We start from the raw sequence: 17,114 nt of genomic DNA, 5'->3' as shown, positions 1-17,114 counted from the left end.
ATTACTCAGCTGTTATATGTTGCTCCATTTTAAAGGAAATATTAGTCACTAATGTGTGTGACAAAACAGTACCCTGACACAATATGCAGAGAATATAAACCCTGAGTAAAAACGCACACGCTTGGATCACGTGCACACAGTTAAAGATGATGTGTAGTCATACATGTCCACGTAGCTTTATTTCTGTGGCGACGCAACCACAAACAGACACAGTTAAAGGTGATTTACATGAAGTCAGTCTGTTATTCAAAGTTTGAGTGAATTGTACAGCGTGTAACTTGTCATTGGCCAGAATAACAGGGTGTAAAATCAGCCTCTGAAGGAAGATAAGACACACCTCTGCCATGCCACCAGGTTTTTGCAGCCCTAGAGATCGGCACCACTGAACAAGTAAGGACATTTTTTGTATTAATCCCTAATCTGTCTTATGTATATATATTTAATGTGTTTGAAGTGATACTTTTTGTCTCTATTTCAGAAACAAGGAAATTAAAAAGGTTAATATAAGAGATAAATAATTCTGTAGAAGCTTGTCCCAAAGTTTTGTTCTGCTTTGAAGTATTTCCATTTCATGCCACTTTACTCACACTAAACCATGATAAAGATTTTAATTTGAAAATGTATGATAAGCATACAAACATGTTAGATTACACATAAAATACTCATTAGAATGTTGCAGGTAACAGTCTGCACAATAGTACAGGAACAGATGCATTTTTCTGCAACATTTTTTGAGATACTTTAAGTACATTTTACAGATACTTACATGTTTGTTTTTATGAATTCGGGGCGTTTACTCCACATTCACTGATGCACTGATTGTAAAATTGTGGGCTGAGATGGATAACGATGTTTAAAACAACAGTTGTAAAATAACCAAAATCGCCTCTGAGAGTACACTACAGTCCACTCGGATAATATAAATTTCATCATCAAACTGTGGGAGCAAGAGTCAGTGTTAGTGTCTGCATGCCTGACATTCAAGGACACAAAGAACCGGCTGCTCATGTGCCGTTTAGGCAGTCATTAAGTGGGCTTCACAGAAGTCTTTACTCATCGGTTGACTCTGCAATTGTCCGTGTCCACAACCAAATCCACAGCTGATTATAATTCCTGTCTCATAATTTGCTGCTATCAACTGGGGCCAGTAGTGATCAGAAATGATAATGGGAAGATATATCTTTGTATCCCTATACACTACGATGCATTATCAAAGATTAAAAGAAAAGCCCTGCAAAAAAATCCAAACAAAAGAGACATTTACTTTCTAAACTTGTGGTTTCATTTGGCTTAAAAGGGGAAAAACTTATCATGTCAAAGAGTCCACCTCAAATTTATTTTTCTGGCCTTTGTAAAGAGCCTGGCCCCAGGGGCGGATCAAGAGAAATTTTCTTAGGGTGGCATGAGGGTGGCAAAGAAATCAAATGGGGTGGCAAAATCAAAGCCTTTTTTTCCCAAACACATATGCAGATGGTTACTGCATTTGAATCATTTTAACAATATGTAAGTATACACGCTTTTCATATAAATATAGTCTATAACTTAATTATTTTCTGTAGCCCACATAATTAAACACTTTAGTTACATAAAACATGTGATGTTATGTACTGTATAGCCTGTATAATAACTAAATATGTAGCCCAATAAGTATAAAATCCAGAAAGCTACACAACTTGTTCATTTACAAACACAGGTCTAACTTAAGTTTCACACTGTTTTTTGTTAGAAAAAAAATCAAATTTTTACATGCTAAAATTACACAAAATGTCAGAAATCTGCACTGTCAAAGGAGTTTGCAAAGAAAAGCGTCTGGACTTCTTTCAAGCAACTCAAAGAAGTCCAGACGCTTTTCTTTGCAAACTCCTTTGACTACGATGACCTGGATGACTGAGAACCTTCACAGACAGAAATCTGCACTGTCATGAACAAAAATTTAAACCTAATTTTTATGATTTCTTGCATCAACCCTCTGAGGTCCAAAATATAATCGGCCATTTTTGACTCCTTTTGATTTTACATTTGTATTTCACCTTCAAATTGTTTCATTTTATTTTTCCCCTTGCCTTGCTTGGTATCATTCTTTTCAGCTCAACCTCATGTGTCTGAATGTAGTTGTTTTTTCATTGACATACTGTATTAATATTACTGATCTGAAATCACACAAAAAACTTAAACTCCTAGTAGTATCTTTTTTTACTGTAAAACAAAACAAAACACAGACATGTTGAGTAAATTATTTTTATAACTTGAACAGCAAATATAAATTGTACATTTTGAAAACGTACGCACACATTTTGTAAACATATACAACTATTTATCTAAAAATGCAGCCAATACACCAGCCTTTTTTTAATTTTGTACAACTATTTAAAAATATTACTCAACTAAAATGAGAGAACAATAAGGTGTTGCAATAAGATGCCTGAGAAATTGTGTGTCAGTAAAAAAAAAAAAAAAGTGTGTCCACCACAAGACAGGAGAACAGCACAGGGATAAACCTGCAGGCCTGACAACAGGAGGTGTATCACTCCGCTGGTTTTCTACTTAGTGACAGTGTTTACATTGCAATGTGCCTTTGTGACATTCATTAGTGCCCTCACTGACACACAAAACAAAACAACGACTACACAACAGACTAACTACATAAGACAACACAACACACTAACTATACACTCCACGCTACACGTCACAAATCTCCCACATCTCTCTCTCTCACACACACACACTCTCTCGCTCTGTCTCACTGCCGTTACCGTCACTCCCAAAACTTTCCTCTCTTCCTAAACAACCAAATCACACGTGTTGACTTTTTTTTTTTTTAATTGGTTGGCTCTATTTTCCCTTTCTTTACTGTTTAAGAGCTGTCCTTAGAAAATGCTTTAAAACAAACAAACAAAAAACCAAACAACGTCAGCTTAAATCAGTCATGTGATTTGGAGGGGCAGTGTTTCCGTGGACCCCAGAGGGTTAATAACATTCACCTTCATTCCATTTCCAGAGTGTAACAACCAACCAGCTGTGTGAAATCTGGAATTCCCATGGTGTTGCTCAAAATGTGCGCTGGCACAATCATAAGCATCGCTTGCTACTGAAAACAAGAAAAAAGCCGGGCTGCGCTATGGGCTGAACCATTTGTAAATGGTGGAGGGGGTAACACTATACAATATATTCAGTTTTAGCATTTATATTCACTGTTAACTGTAACTACGTTCAAAGTGTTAATGCTGTCTTACTATACAACACTGTCATATGCAAAACTAGGGTGGCACTTGGGGTGGCAAGAGATCATTTTAGGGTGGCACTTGCCACCCCATGCCACCCTTCTAGATCCGCCCCTGCCTGGCCCTCAGATTGAGGAAAATCTTTACTAAATTAATAAAGTTTATAGAAGATGTTTTATTAAATTATCTTAACTTCCACCAACAGGAATAGTAAAATAAGACAGTGAATCAGTTATTTAGAGTCTGATACATGAATTGATATAAGACAAAAACTCCAATGTTGGTGTTTCAAAATTTAAAAGGTTATTTTTTATAACCCCAGTTCCAAAAACATTTGGTTGTTGTGTAAAATGCAAATAAAACAGAATGCAATAGTTGTAATACCTCGAAAGCCCATATTTTGTTCACAACAATCAGAATGTAGACAGTGCGTTAAATCTTTAAAATAAGAAAATGTACCGATTTTAGACAAATATTAACTTTTCATTTCATTAATGCAACTTTGTTGAGATGTGTTTCTGCCTTCAAATTCAAAATCATCTTACGATAAATTATAGTTTTCCCCAACTTAATCATTTGATATCTTTTCTATGTAAATGAAATCTGAGATTTGCAAATTGTGCAAAACTGTAAATAAAAGCAGACTGGAACAGTGTCCCAACTTATTTAGACTTTGGTTATACATTAAAGAGGAATTCCATCATTTATACAAAACAAAGCTTTTAAAAAAAAAAAAAAAAAATATTTTTATGTCATTAATAAAGTTTGAAAATAAAGCATAGGGGTTATTTTGTGGCCAACCATTGATAGAGCTACAGATTTATTAGCAACCACACACACTGTCACGTTGTTTTTGGCTTTACAATATACAAATATTTTCATAGCTGATTTACATGCAGAGCTTTTATTTTTACACCCTCAATATATCTTTTACCTACTGGACAAAAAGGCATCAGACGATTACTTGGAAAACACATTAAATATTAAACACCTGTTTGCAGTTTCTATTTGTGAGCTGTGCTGAAATATCAGGGGGCTGAGGCTGAATCATCACTCCACCAATCAAATCATTTGAGTTCCCCTTGACACTGGACACATGGAACATTTCTATTCCTCTCCTGCTCAGCTCACATCCACCTGAGGACACATTCACCTGACTTTCTGAATCAGACATCTTGTTTTTTCATCACTTGCCTTAATACTGAGGTAATTTTTGATTATAATTCACCTTATACCTGATTCCTTCTGTATGTTAATGTGATGTCACTTTTTGTTATGCTCATAACATCTCTTTTTGTGTTGTAAACGTTACTCTTTGTGCAAATGAGCAGTTATATTAATGTTACATTGCTGATTCTTAATCTACCGCTTTTATGGTTTTGTACTTGTACTTTTTTTTCACTGTCAAACTCTGAGCACACAGAAGATTTTAAACCATCGGCTTCTTCTCTGTTTTCTCTTCTGTTCTTTCACCCCAAGAGGCCCAGTCTCCTGGAGATGGCAGACTTGCCTCACAGACGCCATGGCAACTTCCCACAAAGGCGAGCCACCATGTTACCATGGGTAGCCAAGTGTAGGGTAAGGCTGGCACTGGAGGCCATGCCATCAGAGACTGGTCCAAATCTCGCAACCACAGCAGAGGAACCAACCCCCCGGGCAGAACATGTAATATAGATGTAAACAATGTTTTAAAGAAGGAGGGATTTATCACTACAACTAGTAGTAAATGAGAGATGAGTAAATGGGATTTTAGTAAGATGAAAATAATGCAAAGTCTCTTTTTTTTTTCATTTTTAAACAAAATAGGTCAGCATGACTGGATACTGTGAGATGGAAAAGGAGCCAAACCAGTCTTATGACAGAAAATCAAAAGCAACCTCTCCATCATCTGAAAAATGGGAAAGGCCTCCAGACAAGAGTGTGAAAGCTTTATTGAGAAGATTAAGGTAAAAAAAAAGGGAGTATGCTGTGGTAAAACCACGTTGATTTTAAAGGATGACAACAGAGCAATGGACGAACCTAAAGTTCTCTTTATCCAAACCAATCTATGCTTTGGTACGTTACAGGCTGGACAGCCAGTTTATAGACACTTTTATTGCCAGATCAGATGGTGACAGATATCCATGGTCCACAGTGTAGTAGAATACATTCATTTGGACTTGAGTGCTATTTACAGTTTCTGTAGTTGCATGATCATGAAGGCCAGCAAAGTCAGTGTGATATAGGTTTGGGGTCCTTGTCATGCCTGTTCCTAAATTGTTTCTGTTGTGTATTGCCCTTTTTGGGAGGCACTGGGGAGTGTTGTTGCCTCAAAGTGGTTTTCTTGGTCTGCAACAATGTTTAGGCAGGATTGTTTTTGTGTGTTCTTTCCATGGGTATAAAATTTAAAATGTTCTTATGAATTTTACACACTTAATGCTAACCTTTGATGATCACATTTAAAAGCTAGCCCTATCAATGAACTCCTCCAAAGTCTTGGAAAATGCTGAACTATTTCTTTAACAGTGTTGATTTTCCATTTTTGGGTGAGTCTGGTTTAGAAATTTAGCCTCATTAAGACTTTATGCTGAAAATGATTTTGGTAATGGAATTGAAGACACTGCCATAAGACACCTTCATTTTCACAGGATTCACCCAGAGGCCCAGAGGATTCTGGGTAATTCCTGCATACCTGTAGTGAGCCTGGAGCGTCTGAACTTCCGGTCTGTGTCTTTATCATCACTGCAGCCTGTGGTGTCTTTGCAACGTCTGCCGTGCCAAAAACAAGCTGAGCTCTGCGACAATGTGTCATTAAATATTTCTGAACAGGTACAGAGCTGAAGGTCTAAACACTTTCATGTACAACAAAGATAAGTTCCTTTTTTATTTTTTACCTCTGTGTCTTGATCTCTGCTAACAGAATGGATTCAGTCAAACTGAGGAAGATATACTGGAGCTAACTGAAGGATCATTCCAGCCTAAACCAGTAGAGCCATGTGATCTCAGTCCAACATCCTGGACTGAACCATATTGTCCTGACAGCTCCCTTTCTGGAGAACCAGAGCAGGACTCAGGCTTTGACTGTGACTCTAATCCAGATCAGCCTTACATCCTGTTTGACTGTCGATCTGATGATGGGGAAGCTGAATCTGAAGCATTTTATCTGGATCCAGATCCAGAGCAGACTCTAGTTATCGAACTGGATCCAGAGGAAGAAGCAGATCAGGATCAATGCCTGCCCCTGGAGGATGAAGTTGAAAATGTGGTTGATATAATCGAAGTGGACGATGGTGAAGATCAAAGAGGTGAAATTAGATGCTTGGGAGAACAGGCTGACTCATCCACCCAGCAGCCTGGAGCTGAGGCTGGGACTGAGGAGAGTGAAGATTTCTGCGCTGTTTGTCTGAACGGAGGAGAGCTGCTCTGCTGTGACCGCTGCCCCAAAGTTTATCACATAGGCTGTCATATACCTCCTCTCAGCAGCTTCCCGCTGTAAGTGCTGTGTGAACATACAAAACTGGATATATGATATGTGGGTTTAGTGTATTTTTTCATGGACTGTGGTCCTGTGTATCCCACAGAGGTGACTGGGTGTGTACTCTGTGTAGAAGTGAGCAGGAGCCCGTGGAGGCCTACGACTGTGAGATCATGGACTCCTGCGAGGGAGTCAAGGCGCCTTACACACTGTCCAACCTGGACCAGAGGGTAAGCTGGTTTAATTCCTAAATTAAAGGGAGAAAGTACAGCTATACTGCTTAGTTTCATTCTGTTGCTGTGAGGATGGCATTTATTTTGGTTGCTTTTTGAATGTTGATCCTTACAAAGTATACAACAGGAGATTGTTTGGTTCAGAAAAATCAGGAAACAATTCACTTAGTTCTGGTGAGAGAGCTGCCTGGGGAAGAGTGTGAAGACGCCAGGTCACACACACACGTTCACTCGCTAACTGTGAAATTAAAGGACTATTAACTGTGCTACTCTCTAACTGAAATTGATCCACCGGTGGGGCAAGAATCCACACAATTTTAAGTTGTGTAGACTCATTTATGACTTTCTCTCTATATATACATGTGTTAAGGTCTAAGCTTTGATTTTATTGCAGTTTTTCAGTCCAGTTTGGGGTGAACAATGATTAACAGACTTACAACTGTAATATTTATTGGTGCAGAAGCTTTGTATTAGACAGTTAATGGCCAAAGTGATGATGAAAACAGCTTGGTTTATTGCCCCCTCTGCCCAGACTGCTCCCTCACGAAACCAAGTGGATTGCGTCCAGATTTTTCTGAAGCAAACAATCTCCTGTGCAAAGCGCTTTGAGTGCTTTGATAGAGTAGAAAAGTTGCTGTATAAGAACCATTTACCATTTATTGAAAACCATAATTAATAACACTTTATAATATCTGTCATAATTAAAGGACACAGTCTAGTATTAATAAAGTATTCCTGTGTGAAATATATTTGGGCCATAAATGACCAAAAATAGCATGTCACATGAGAGTTATCACTGTTTATTACACAAACCACTCGCCTTTATCCGGTGTAATAAATCCGTGTTGTGCTCCACTGTAAAGAAGCTTGAACTGATTTTGCTCTTTTGTCTGCAGAAATGTGAGAAGTTGACTCTGCTGCTATACTGTCAAATTCTCAGTGCTCCCTTCCATGAACCTGTGAGCCCTCTGGTCAGTCCAACAACAACAAATCACCTCAGCAGTAATGTAACATACATGAGCAACAAACGGATTAAATATACAGTGCATATTTGTATATAGGAAATTCTTCCAACCTAACTGAGTGTGTAAAATGTTCCACCTCTGTGATCTTACATCAAATCTATGCTCTCGTGTGCCAGGCTCAAAACTATTACCAGATCATCAAAAGGCCCATCGACCTGTCAGTGATCCGCAGGAAACTGGACAAGAGCAACACTCTCCACTACTTCACTGCTGAGCAATTTGTTGATGACGTCTTGTTGATGTTCAAGAACTGTGCTACTTTCAATTACGTAAGGAATATGAGCGGATTTCCCACTTTGACCTAATTTCTGGTATAATTGAGTTATTCCTGCACTGCAGTCTGTGGAGATAAGTTCCACGTGTATCAGCAAGCTGGGCCCCTTTCTATGTTGATTTCTTCACATGGGGCCTGCCAGTCAAGGTTGTGTTCATCTGCAAATCAAGTATCAATCAAATCTCAGGCGGTATCGCAGATGTGACTGGATTTACTACTTAAATTTAGCAGGAATGAAGAAGTTTACAGCCAAGGCAGTTATTATAATGTATATTGGAGGAAGTCTGTAGTCTTTGATTTGTTTTTCCCCTTAGTGCTGAGTACATGGTTATAGACAATATGCCATGGGAACGTGGATGTTTGTGTAAACTGTATGGTAATCAAGTAAGTGCTGAGGTATTTTAAAATACGTTTAACCAAAATAGAAATCTGAAGCTGGAAGGATCACCTTGCACCTGCTTGGTCTGAAATATTTATGACTTTACTCTGGTAAACTAGTTCATTGTAGGTCACTGTGGGTTCTTTTTTCTCTCCTTGTACTGTGCAGCCAGACTCAGAGGTGGCTCAGGCTGGTCGAAAGCTGGAGATGTTTTTCTTGAGCAAACTGAAGGAGATTTTTCCAGACCGGACATTCCCATCAGCCAACCAGGGCACAACAGACAGAGCTCGCCTTCAGTGGCTCCACAGGAAGAACAAGGAAAACTCCAGAAAGAAGAGAAATGTTTTTAGCGGGAAAAAATATTACCTATAACTTGCAATTTATTAATTTCCTTGCAGCTTCTCATTTTAATACAAAACACATTGAAATGTGTGTCTTTAAAAAAAGCTGTGACAATAACTTTAATAACTTGTGTTTTTTTATATTAAAAATACATGTCGTGGAACTGACAACTTGTCACATTTTTCAGGCATGTTCATGGAATGAAACAAAGACATATTTACAGTTTTTAAATGAAATCAGTCAAATCAGATCAGTTGCATGATTTATCATTTTCATATTAAAGTGCTCATATTAAATAATAATATCAGCTTATGTAAAAGTTATCCTGATCACTTCCTTAAATACTCAGTTTCAGGCTGTTTGTTTTACTATTGGCTCGGTATAATGTTGATTAAAGGGAATATCTTTAATATAGTAACCTCAGGTACACATCTCTGACATCTCTGATTGGCTGACCTCTGTTTATGAGTGGTAGCCAACCAGAAGAACATCAGCTTGAAGGCTAGAAGAAGTAAGCTAAATGGCTTATTTGAGGAGCTGCTCATAGGCCCAGCATTACTCTCGTAAAGTCTAAAAATAAAAATGGAGTTGTAAATGAGCACAATAGGTCTACTTTAACTCTGTTGATGTTACATCACTGCTCAACACTGGTTTTAGGTGATGCTAGTATACTTTATAGCTATACAGTAGACAGAAGGCTTTCCACCTTTTCATAAAAAGTACTCCATAATGGTGTCATACATCCCAGCAATGTGGGTTTGATGACAAATAAATATCATTAAAATTGCTTTGGTTGATTGTTGGTTATTGTGCTTCTGCAGTTATTACACACTTTCCCCAGCAGGGGGAGCCCGTGGAAGACTTAACACTGGAAGGACATCTGTTTTGAATGTACCCTCAGTGCAAATTATACTGTTGACAGTGAGCCCATTATAGCACAAGAGGCTTTTGTGTCCCCTTCTTCTTATCTATCAACTTTCATCTTTATCTATCCACTTTCTTTCTTAATACCTCTGCCTTCGTCTTATTGTGTGGTTAGACTTCACATAAAAATAAATCCTCATCCATGACAGCGTTCAGTTTCATAATTTATGACAAGTAAAAGAAAAAAACAGAAAGATGTAAAGCCTGAAAAGGCAGCAAGTGATGTATTTAATCAATAAAATTCTGCCCCAAAACTAAAAACAGTTAATATAAAATGGAGAAAAAGTAAAACTAATGTCTGGATTTTTACCAGTGTGTTTAACCAGAGAATTGCACCTTTGGAAATATTAATCTAAATTATAAACTAAAGCTTGATTATATTACCAGCTGACAGTAAAAGTAACAAATAAAGAATAAAAATAAAGAAATCAAGAAATGAGATTGGAGCTGCAATGAAGAAAAAGCCCAAACAAAAACAACAGAGTTTCAATCATTAAGTTACTTCATTATGTTTCTTAAAAAACTACAATTACAGCACTAAAATAGTTAACAGCAGCTAGCCAGGCAAGCAAGTGTCCATGGCCTTAAACTATAGCACAATAAGAGGTTTAGTCAGGACAGCAGCAGAGATAAACAAGTGTGTGTGTGAAGGAGGAGGGGGGTGTTGTATCTGGGGTCCACTCTCCTACAGTCTGATTTGCCACCTTAATTGCTGCAACCTTACTCACCACCATCAAGCAGAGGGCAGCAAAACACAGGGTCACTACAGGGTGAACCTCCACTGGTCCACAAACACCAGGAACCAAAACAAAAAAGGGAGTTACTAAACATACTTTGGATAATGAGTGTATAATAAATCAACTTCCCCACAAAAATACAACCCGAAAGCCAAGGGGGGATTGAGCAATGGGCTTCAGGTGTCTTTTATTCAAGCTCTGATTGAGGAATTAGGGGAGGAGCCAGTGTTTAGGGATCTAAGCGCACGTTTCAGTCTACAACTCCCCCTCAACACTATGAACACTGATTAGATGATATCAAAACTTATTTTAGTACTATAACTTATTTTTCACAGTAATCATTTTGATTAAACCTGCTTGACACTAACTGGTAAAAAATCATGCTGTCTGGACACTCTGCACACAACAAGCTGCCAAGTGTTTCAGAAATATGAGACAGCGGCTCGAGCTCCTTAAATGACATCATACAGAGCCAAGCTAGTAAAACCCAGTGAAGGCTGGAGGAAAGTGCTTCAAAAACACACACACGTTATCTGCTGTACTATCTGCCAGCAGGAGTTACCTCAATACTTTTGCAGCATAAGTTATGCATAGTATGTGCATTTTACTTTGAAACAGCTGTGGTTGTGTCAGAGTACAAAACAACTATTGCATTGCATTATTGTAGTGTTTCAACCTCTATGTTTATCTGATCATTATCCATAAGCATAATTACAAATATATTGCAGGGTAATTTTTTTTCCACAACTTGGAAATATAACAATTATTCTTGCTAATTGACTGATAAATAATAAATATTAATTAGCAAATTGTTTATTAAACATCAATTGATCCATTGCTGTACTTCTCTATGTGAAGGGAGACTTACCATAAAAACTGAATAAAAAAGTAACAATAACATGAGACATGTTGTTAAAATGAAGAACAAGTTGTTGTAACATATGCAACAAAGAGAAGTTCGGTATTTGTATAACTGTATGATTGTTAAAACCAAAATTGTAAAATTGTTATGTTGAATTATTTTGCAACAGATGTTTGCTTGACAATAAACAATCAGATGTCAGACATGCTAAGACTAAGATTACTAGCCCTATCAGCAACTAGACCTGCGTCAGATTGGCGACCAGTCCAGGGTGTACCCCGCCCCCCTCTCCCTATGGTAGCTGGGATCGGTTCCAGCCTGCTGGCAACCCTGATAAGGATAAGCACAAGAGAATGGATGGATGGATAAATGGATGGACAAGCAGCATAAATAAAAGAAGCTACAATGAGTCTAATTTCAAAATTCATTCATGCCAGTACTACCCCCTAGTCATCCTGAATTATGATGTCACTGCAATTTATTCTCAGTTCCTTGCTAATTCTTTTCCAAACCCTTATTCCCTTGACAGAATACACTGTTTTACAGCCTACTTCACTAATTCTTTTTGACCATATACATTTTTTCTTAAATGATACAGACAGTCTTTGGATACTTCCTGGTGATTTTTACATTAAAATCATGCTGTGGATCCGTCTGCCAAACCTGACAGCCTGTGTTTTTCCTGCCCTCTGCTGCCCTGCTTGGTGGCTGGCTCGCTCTGTTGTTGTCATTTTCTGATTGTGGTTTTCAATTTTTCAGCTCTTAAACGTGTCATTTTTTTTTAATGTTTCAGGACATTTTGTTCTTGCTGTTCTTCCTTCCTGCAGCTCATTGTAATTTGCCAAACATAAGAGAGCATCAAGCTCATGCTTTTATAGTCTATTGTCAAAATGCTCTTATGTATAATCAGTGATGAAAGCAGCTCCGTGAGTGCTGCATGAGTGCCTGCACTCTATAAACCCAATGAAAGACTTTCAAATGGACAAAATCTGTTGCAACCACTGATAAAACCCACTGTGGTCCCATTATAAACAATATCTTTGATCTGTGTGCACATCTAAAATTTGTCAGCCACTGAAAGAAAGCATACAGAAAGGGATGAGAGCGAGCTTTTCAGGGTCGCCATCGCTGTGGCTAATTTAAGATAAAATAGCATAAACTGACCTTGGGATGTCCTTAACGGGAGGTTTAATGACTTTGGAAATCTACTTTGTTCAGTTCATTAAACCTTAGTCACGTGTCTCCTTCTTGTTTTCATTCACTCGTCAGTTCTTCTTTCTCCTTCTTTTTTTCCCCGTGTGCAGATGTTTCATTTAATAACATCAAAGCCGTCATGCAAAGCTCCCCTCACTCTGTCTGTCTGAAGCTGGGTGAATCACCAACGCATAAAAAGGAGGAAAATGCTGACATACCTCCAGCTGCAATGGAGAATATCGTCTCTGAGATAAGACCTACATCTAATGTTTAGATCAAACTCAACAGCAGCCATTAGCCCTGATTGGACCTCTGATAGTTTTGATTCATCATAAGAGCATTGTCACTTTAGAACAGTTAAAGATGTATCGTTCCTCCAAAAAGCTGCTGCATGATTTGCTCTTGCTTTTTGTGTTATTTAGAGTCGTTTAGACCCACTTCCTCACTCACATTCCTGGTAAGCTACTGCATGAAAATACTGAATTATTGTGTCTGGAAGTGGAGTAAGTGCATGCTGTTGACTTTGGATGCTACTGAGAACATAGCTGATTTGGTTTATTACACCCTCTTGGAAAGGATGTACCACCTTTTATGAAGATAATGCTGTAGTGGTCATCAAGCTGGCTGTGTAAAGCCAAAATTTACCTAATTTTTTTATGTTGTCCAGGACAAAGGAGATCCTGCTGCTCATCATCTCTGACATTTTTTTGGGCTCAGCATAGATATTTTAATGCTATAAATTAAAAAAAAAAAAAAAAAAAAGCCCACAGACCAGTAACACACCATTAATCACCATTGGCCATCTCACTTCATAATTCAAACCTCATAATGGAAACATTATGAGGATTTTTTTCTTATGACTAAATTTGGGAACTAAACTTTGGGGGTAAAAGGAGAGGAAAAAGAAGCAGGCCAGTACAGAAACATCATATGAAGTCAGTGGGTTGGATAACCGCTGCCTGTGCACTTCATCTGTCCAGTCTGAGCCTGATGTTCAGTGCTGTAACATATTCAAGATGTTTATGAGAATTTGTCTGACTGGATAACTAAAACTAGACCAACAGACATTTGGCATGTCTGGATTTATGGATATTGTTTTAAACACCAAAGTCACTCTGGTTTCTTGAAACAATCACTGAGAGAAAGATTGATAGTTGCCATCTTACCCCATTGATGGTGTTCCTTTTGAAATGAGAACCATGTTTTCCACAAGCAAAGTCAAAGGATTTTGCTGTTTCTCCCCCAAAAGGGATGAATCAGCACTAGTTTTATTTAGTTTTTTCCCCAGTGCCATCAGTTCTTCCACCATCTGCAGCTGCGTGAAGCTTTTGCACATTTTGATGGAATGGTTTAGTAGATCTTGACAATCCTGTATTCATCTGCTTTAAAGTTAAAGTATGTGTTGATTTTTAAATGTTGCTTATTTATAATGTGTGGCAGGACTGGCTGGAGGTCAGTATATTATCTCACAAGTGTCTATTAATATCTCTGCCTCTTAGCCAATTTTTCCTTTATTATGCTTCAATATTTGACACATATTTGGTTAACCTAATACTAAACGAGTTAAATAAATTAAATAAATGAAACAGACTAACTAACAAACTAACATTTTAGTTTAATATTTTAATTCTGGACATATTACTAAGTTACTGAGTAAAGCGAAGCTAACAATAAAATTTTCAGCCTTGGATATAGAATAAAATGTAGCCTAATATTAAATAAAACACACCAGCTACTAGTTTTACACAATCCAGTCTTTACAAATAGTAAGCGTAAAAGCTCGAGGGGACCCAAGACGACCCATTAAGTCTATGAGTGAAACTGTAAAGGTTCACTAAATTTAAGACAGCAGGCTGTATTTTAAAGTTTGGTGTATGGGTAACACCTTTTAACAAATGGCCGATCCATAAAGAGTCACAGAAATATAAATGTAAAAACAAATGTAAAAGATACAAAGTTAAATATGGATCACTGTAGATTCAAAGCACTTCCCTAGAAACTGAGAAGGCTGTTTCACCTGCCATGAATGTCATTGACTGGTTGCCAAGTTGCTGTTAGCCATGATGCGATAATTAGCAGCATGACTAAATTGAGCTAATTAACTACTAATTTGCTATTTTGTTTCCACTTATCTATATCAGATTAGTCTAATTAACTTAATCCAAGACACTAAATAACTCTACATATATAGAGAGAGTTTAAAAAAAAACTATGCTACATGAAAATAAACCTAGCTAAACAGCTAGCTACAGATATGAATCTAATACCATAATGCAGCTGCAACGAACATTTTAAATTCATGCTCTGGTTTAGTATTTTCATTTTTTTTAAAATACATGTAAACCCTTTGAACTTTATTTTGTCAAGATGACATTTTCTAAGCATTTAAAGAAAGCTAAGCTAAGCTAAGATAGCAAAGCAGCTCCAGTGAATATGTTCACGTTTTTATTACTTGTCAATAGGTGTATTTATACATCTATTCATCATTTAGTTGCAAATAAGTAAGGTTTAAGAATCTAAAGTGAAGCTAAGATACGCAAATGATTTTTTAAATAGCTCCCATAAAGCTAGGCCATGCTGATAATAAAAAAATAATTTTGTTTGTTAGTTTTTTTCTGTTTCCTTTCTTGCTCAATGATGATGATTGATGACACGCATTTGCCAACAATAACTAGACGTCAAAACCTAAAATGACAACTGGTTTTGGTGGTTTTATTTGTAAAATCAAAATGGTTCCCTTCCTCAAAACCAGCATTTTTGGACTACAGCGCCACAGGGGATCTTTCATTCTGGACTTTCTTATGTGCAACTCCAATGAAATCAAAGTACAGAGATTGTGAGTTCTTGAGACTGTATGAGTTCTGTGTATAAATGAAATCATGCTAAGCTATGATGACTAAAGCGTCAGGAGAAGTCTAAGTATATTTCACAAGCTAAACCAAACCAAATCTAAAATGCATGATGAATCAGGGTCATATAAATACTACGCCTACAGAGGCAGATCACTGGAAAGTAGGCTGCCTAACTGCAATGGCTTTCAGCAAGCGCCGACCTAATTTATCCGACAATTAGTTCAACAGTTCACCAGTTTAAGTTCAACAAAAAATTTCCCATGTCATACATAGCAGATAATCTTATTTCACAGAATCAACAGAAATCTTCTAGAAGGTTTCCTCGTGCACAGTCAGTATATAATGATGTTGCTGACGGTGCTGATGGTACCCTTTGAAGTTTCATGTGTGTACCCAGCTGGGGAGAGTAATGTGTTTCCTGGTATGTGTAGTTTTGTGGGCACATGAAAGCTTCTTTACAGCCACGTGTTGATCAGCTCAGGAGAAATGGTTTTTGATTAAAAGCTGCCATGGATGGCTGGGTCCTTCACTGTGTGCTCACCTTGGAAGTAGAATAGAGGAATTTCTATCTCATTGCTATGGGAATGTCCACTGTGAATAAGAAGCATGACAGAAAATTGATTTTTATTTAAATTGTATTTTTTGCACTGATGAATAGCTGATGCATCAAATGTTCAGCCACCAATGCTTATTAGATTTCTAGCTAATGGTTTGGGATTAGGAGTGATTGGGGCTAGCAAATTTCCCCAGTATGAAATATTAATCTCTCCTTTGTTCTGATGAGTGAGTTAAAGAATTTCTTGCGATGTGTTGGTGATTTCACTCCTCATCTAAATTCCCAAAACATGAAGTTATCTGGTTCCAATTATTTTTTCCTCATGCAAGCTGATTTTCTGGAAATGTGATCTCCAAACATCACTGAATGGAAAGAGGATAATTTAGTAAACATTCCAAAAGCACATTCAGTCCATATGCCATGCAATATGAATAGATTTGGACCCACATATAGGAATTTGGTCAGGTTGTTTTCATTTCATTGTTATGGCTTTTTTTAAAAATGGTATAAATCTACAGTCCTCTAGTAAACAAGATGAAAGTACTTTAGAGTCTGGAAAAGGTGATTTGGAAAAATTGACTGACAGCGCTCACGAACATGGACGTTTTGAATGCATTTCAAAATATAAAAGTCGAGTTTACATTTGTAATGTTTAAATGAAACCACATGGCAATCCTGGATTTTTTTGTCTTTAATCAAATCGCCACAACAATGAATAAACTTATGTAAATACCCCAAAGCCAATACGACCCCAAATTAAGGCTTTAAACAGTGTCGTAACTGTTTTTATAAAAGCCTGACAATACAAGTGCAGCCAAGTCTAGACAGCCTTCACCAATAAAACACAAGAACATGTGACTTTTAAAAAAAAATAGAAACAAGATCAAATAAATGGACCTAAAATGCCCAGAATGAACCAGCGAGAGGGTCTGTGGATACAAAAATGCTGTTGTAGTCTGAAGAATATTCATTGTTGTTGGCTGGAGTTAGTGCCTGTGAAATCGAAGCTACTGCAGGGTGATTTACAGGCTGTAAGTGTCACATTTTGTGTGAAGGCTGAC

At 37.4% G+C, this 17,114-nt stretch overlaps 1 protein-coding gene across 3 annotated transcripts; it reads left to right on the top strand.

Moving 5' to 3' along the window:
• Nucleotides 1-321: 321 nt before the first annotated feature.
• LOC120440964 (E3 ubiquitin-protein ligase TRIM33-like) lies at nt 322-9,666 on the top strand. Of its 3 annotated transcripts, none has more exons than XM_039614520.1 (10): nt 322-390; nt 4,223-4,427; nt 4,701-4,886; nt 5,028-5,167; nt 5,849-6,029; nt 6,121-6,692; nt 6,782-6,905; nt 7,805-7,879; nt 8,050-8,202; nt 8,755-9,666. In XM_039614520.1, the coding sequence occupies exons 3-10, from the start codon at nt 4,719-4,721 to the stop codon at nt 8,956-8,958; spliced, it is 1,617 nt and encodes a 538-aa protein (XP_039470454.1). In that variant the 5' UTR covers nt 322-390; nt 4,223-4,427; nt 4,701-4,718; the 3' UTR covers nt 8,959-9,666. The 3 variants fall into 3 exon arrangements, with proteins under 3 accessions (XP_039470454.1, XP_039470455.1, XP_039470456.1); XM_039614521.1 differs by having other exon boundaries at nt 352-390; nt 4,348-4,427; XM_039614522.1 differs by lacking the exons at nt 322-390; nt 4,223-4,427 and having other exon boundaries at nt 4,752-4,897.
• Nucleotides 9,667-17,114: the final 7,448 nt, after the last annotated feature.

This window comes from Oreochromis aureus, linkage group 7, assembly GCF_013358895.1.
Source record: "Oreochromis aureus strain Israel breed Guangdong linkage group 7, ZZ_aureus, whole genome shotgun sequence".
Classification (NCBI taxonomy): Eukaryota; Metazoa; Chordata; class Actinopteri; order Cichliformes; family Cichlidae; genus Oreochromis; species Oreochromis aureus.
The sequence above is the reverse complement of the archived record's forward strand: the minus strand, read 5'-3'. Positions and strand labels throughout refer to the sequence as shown.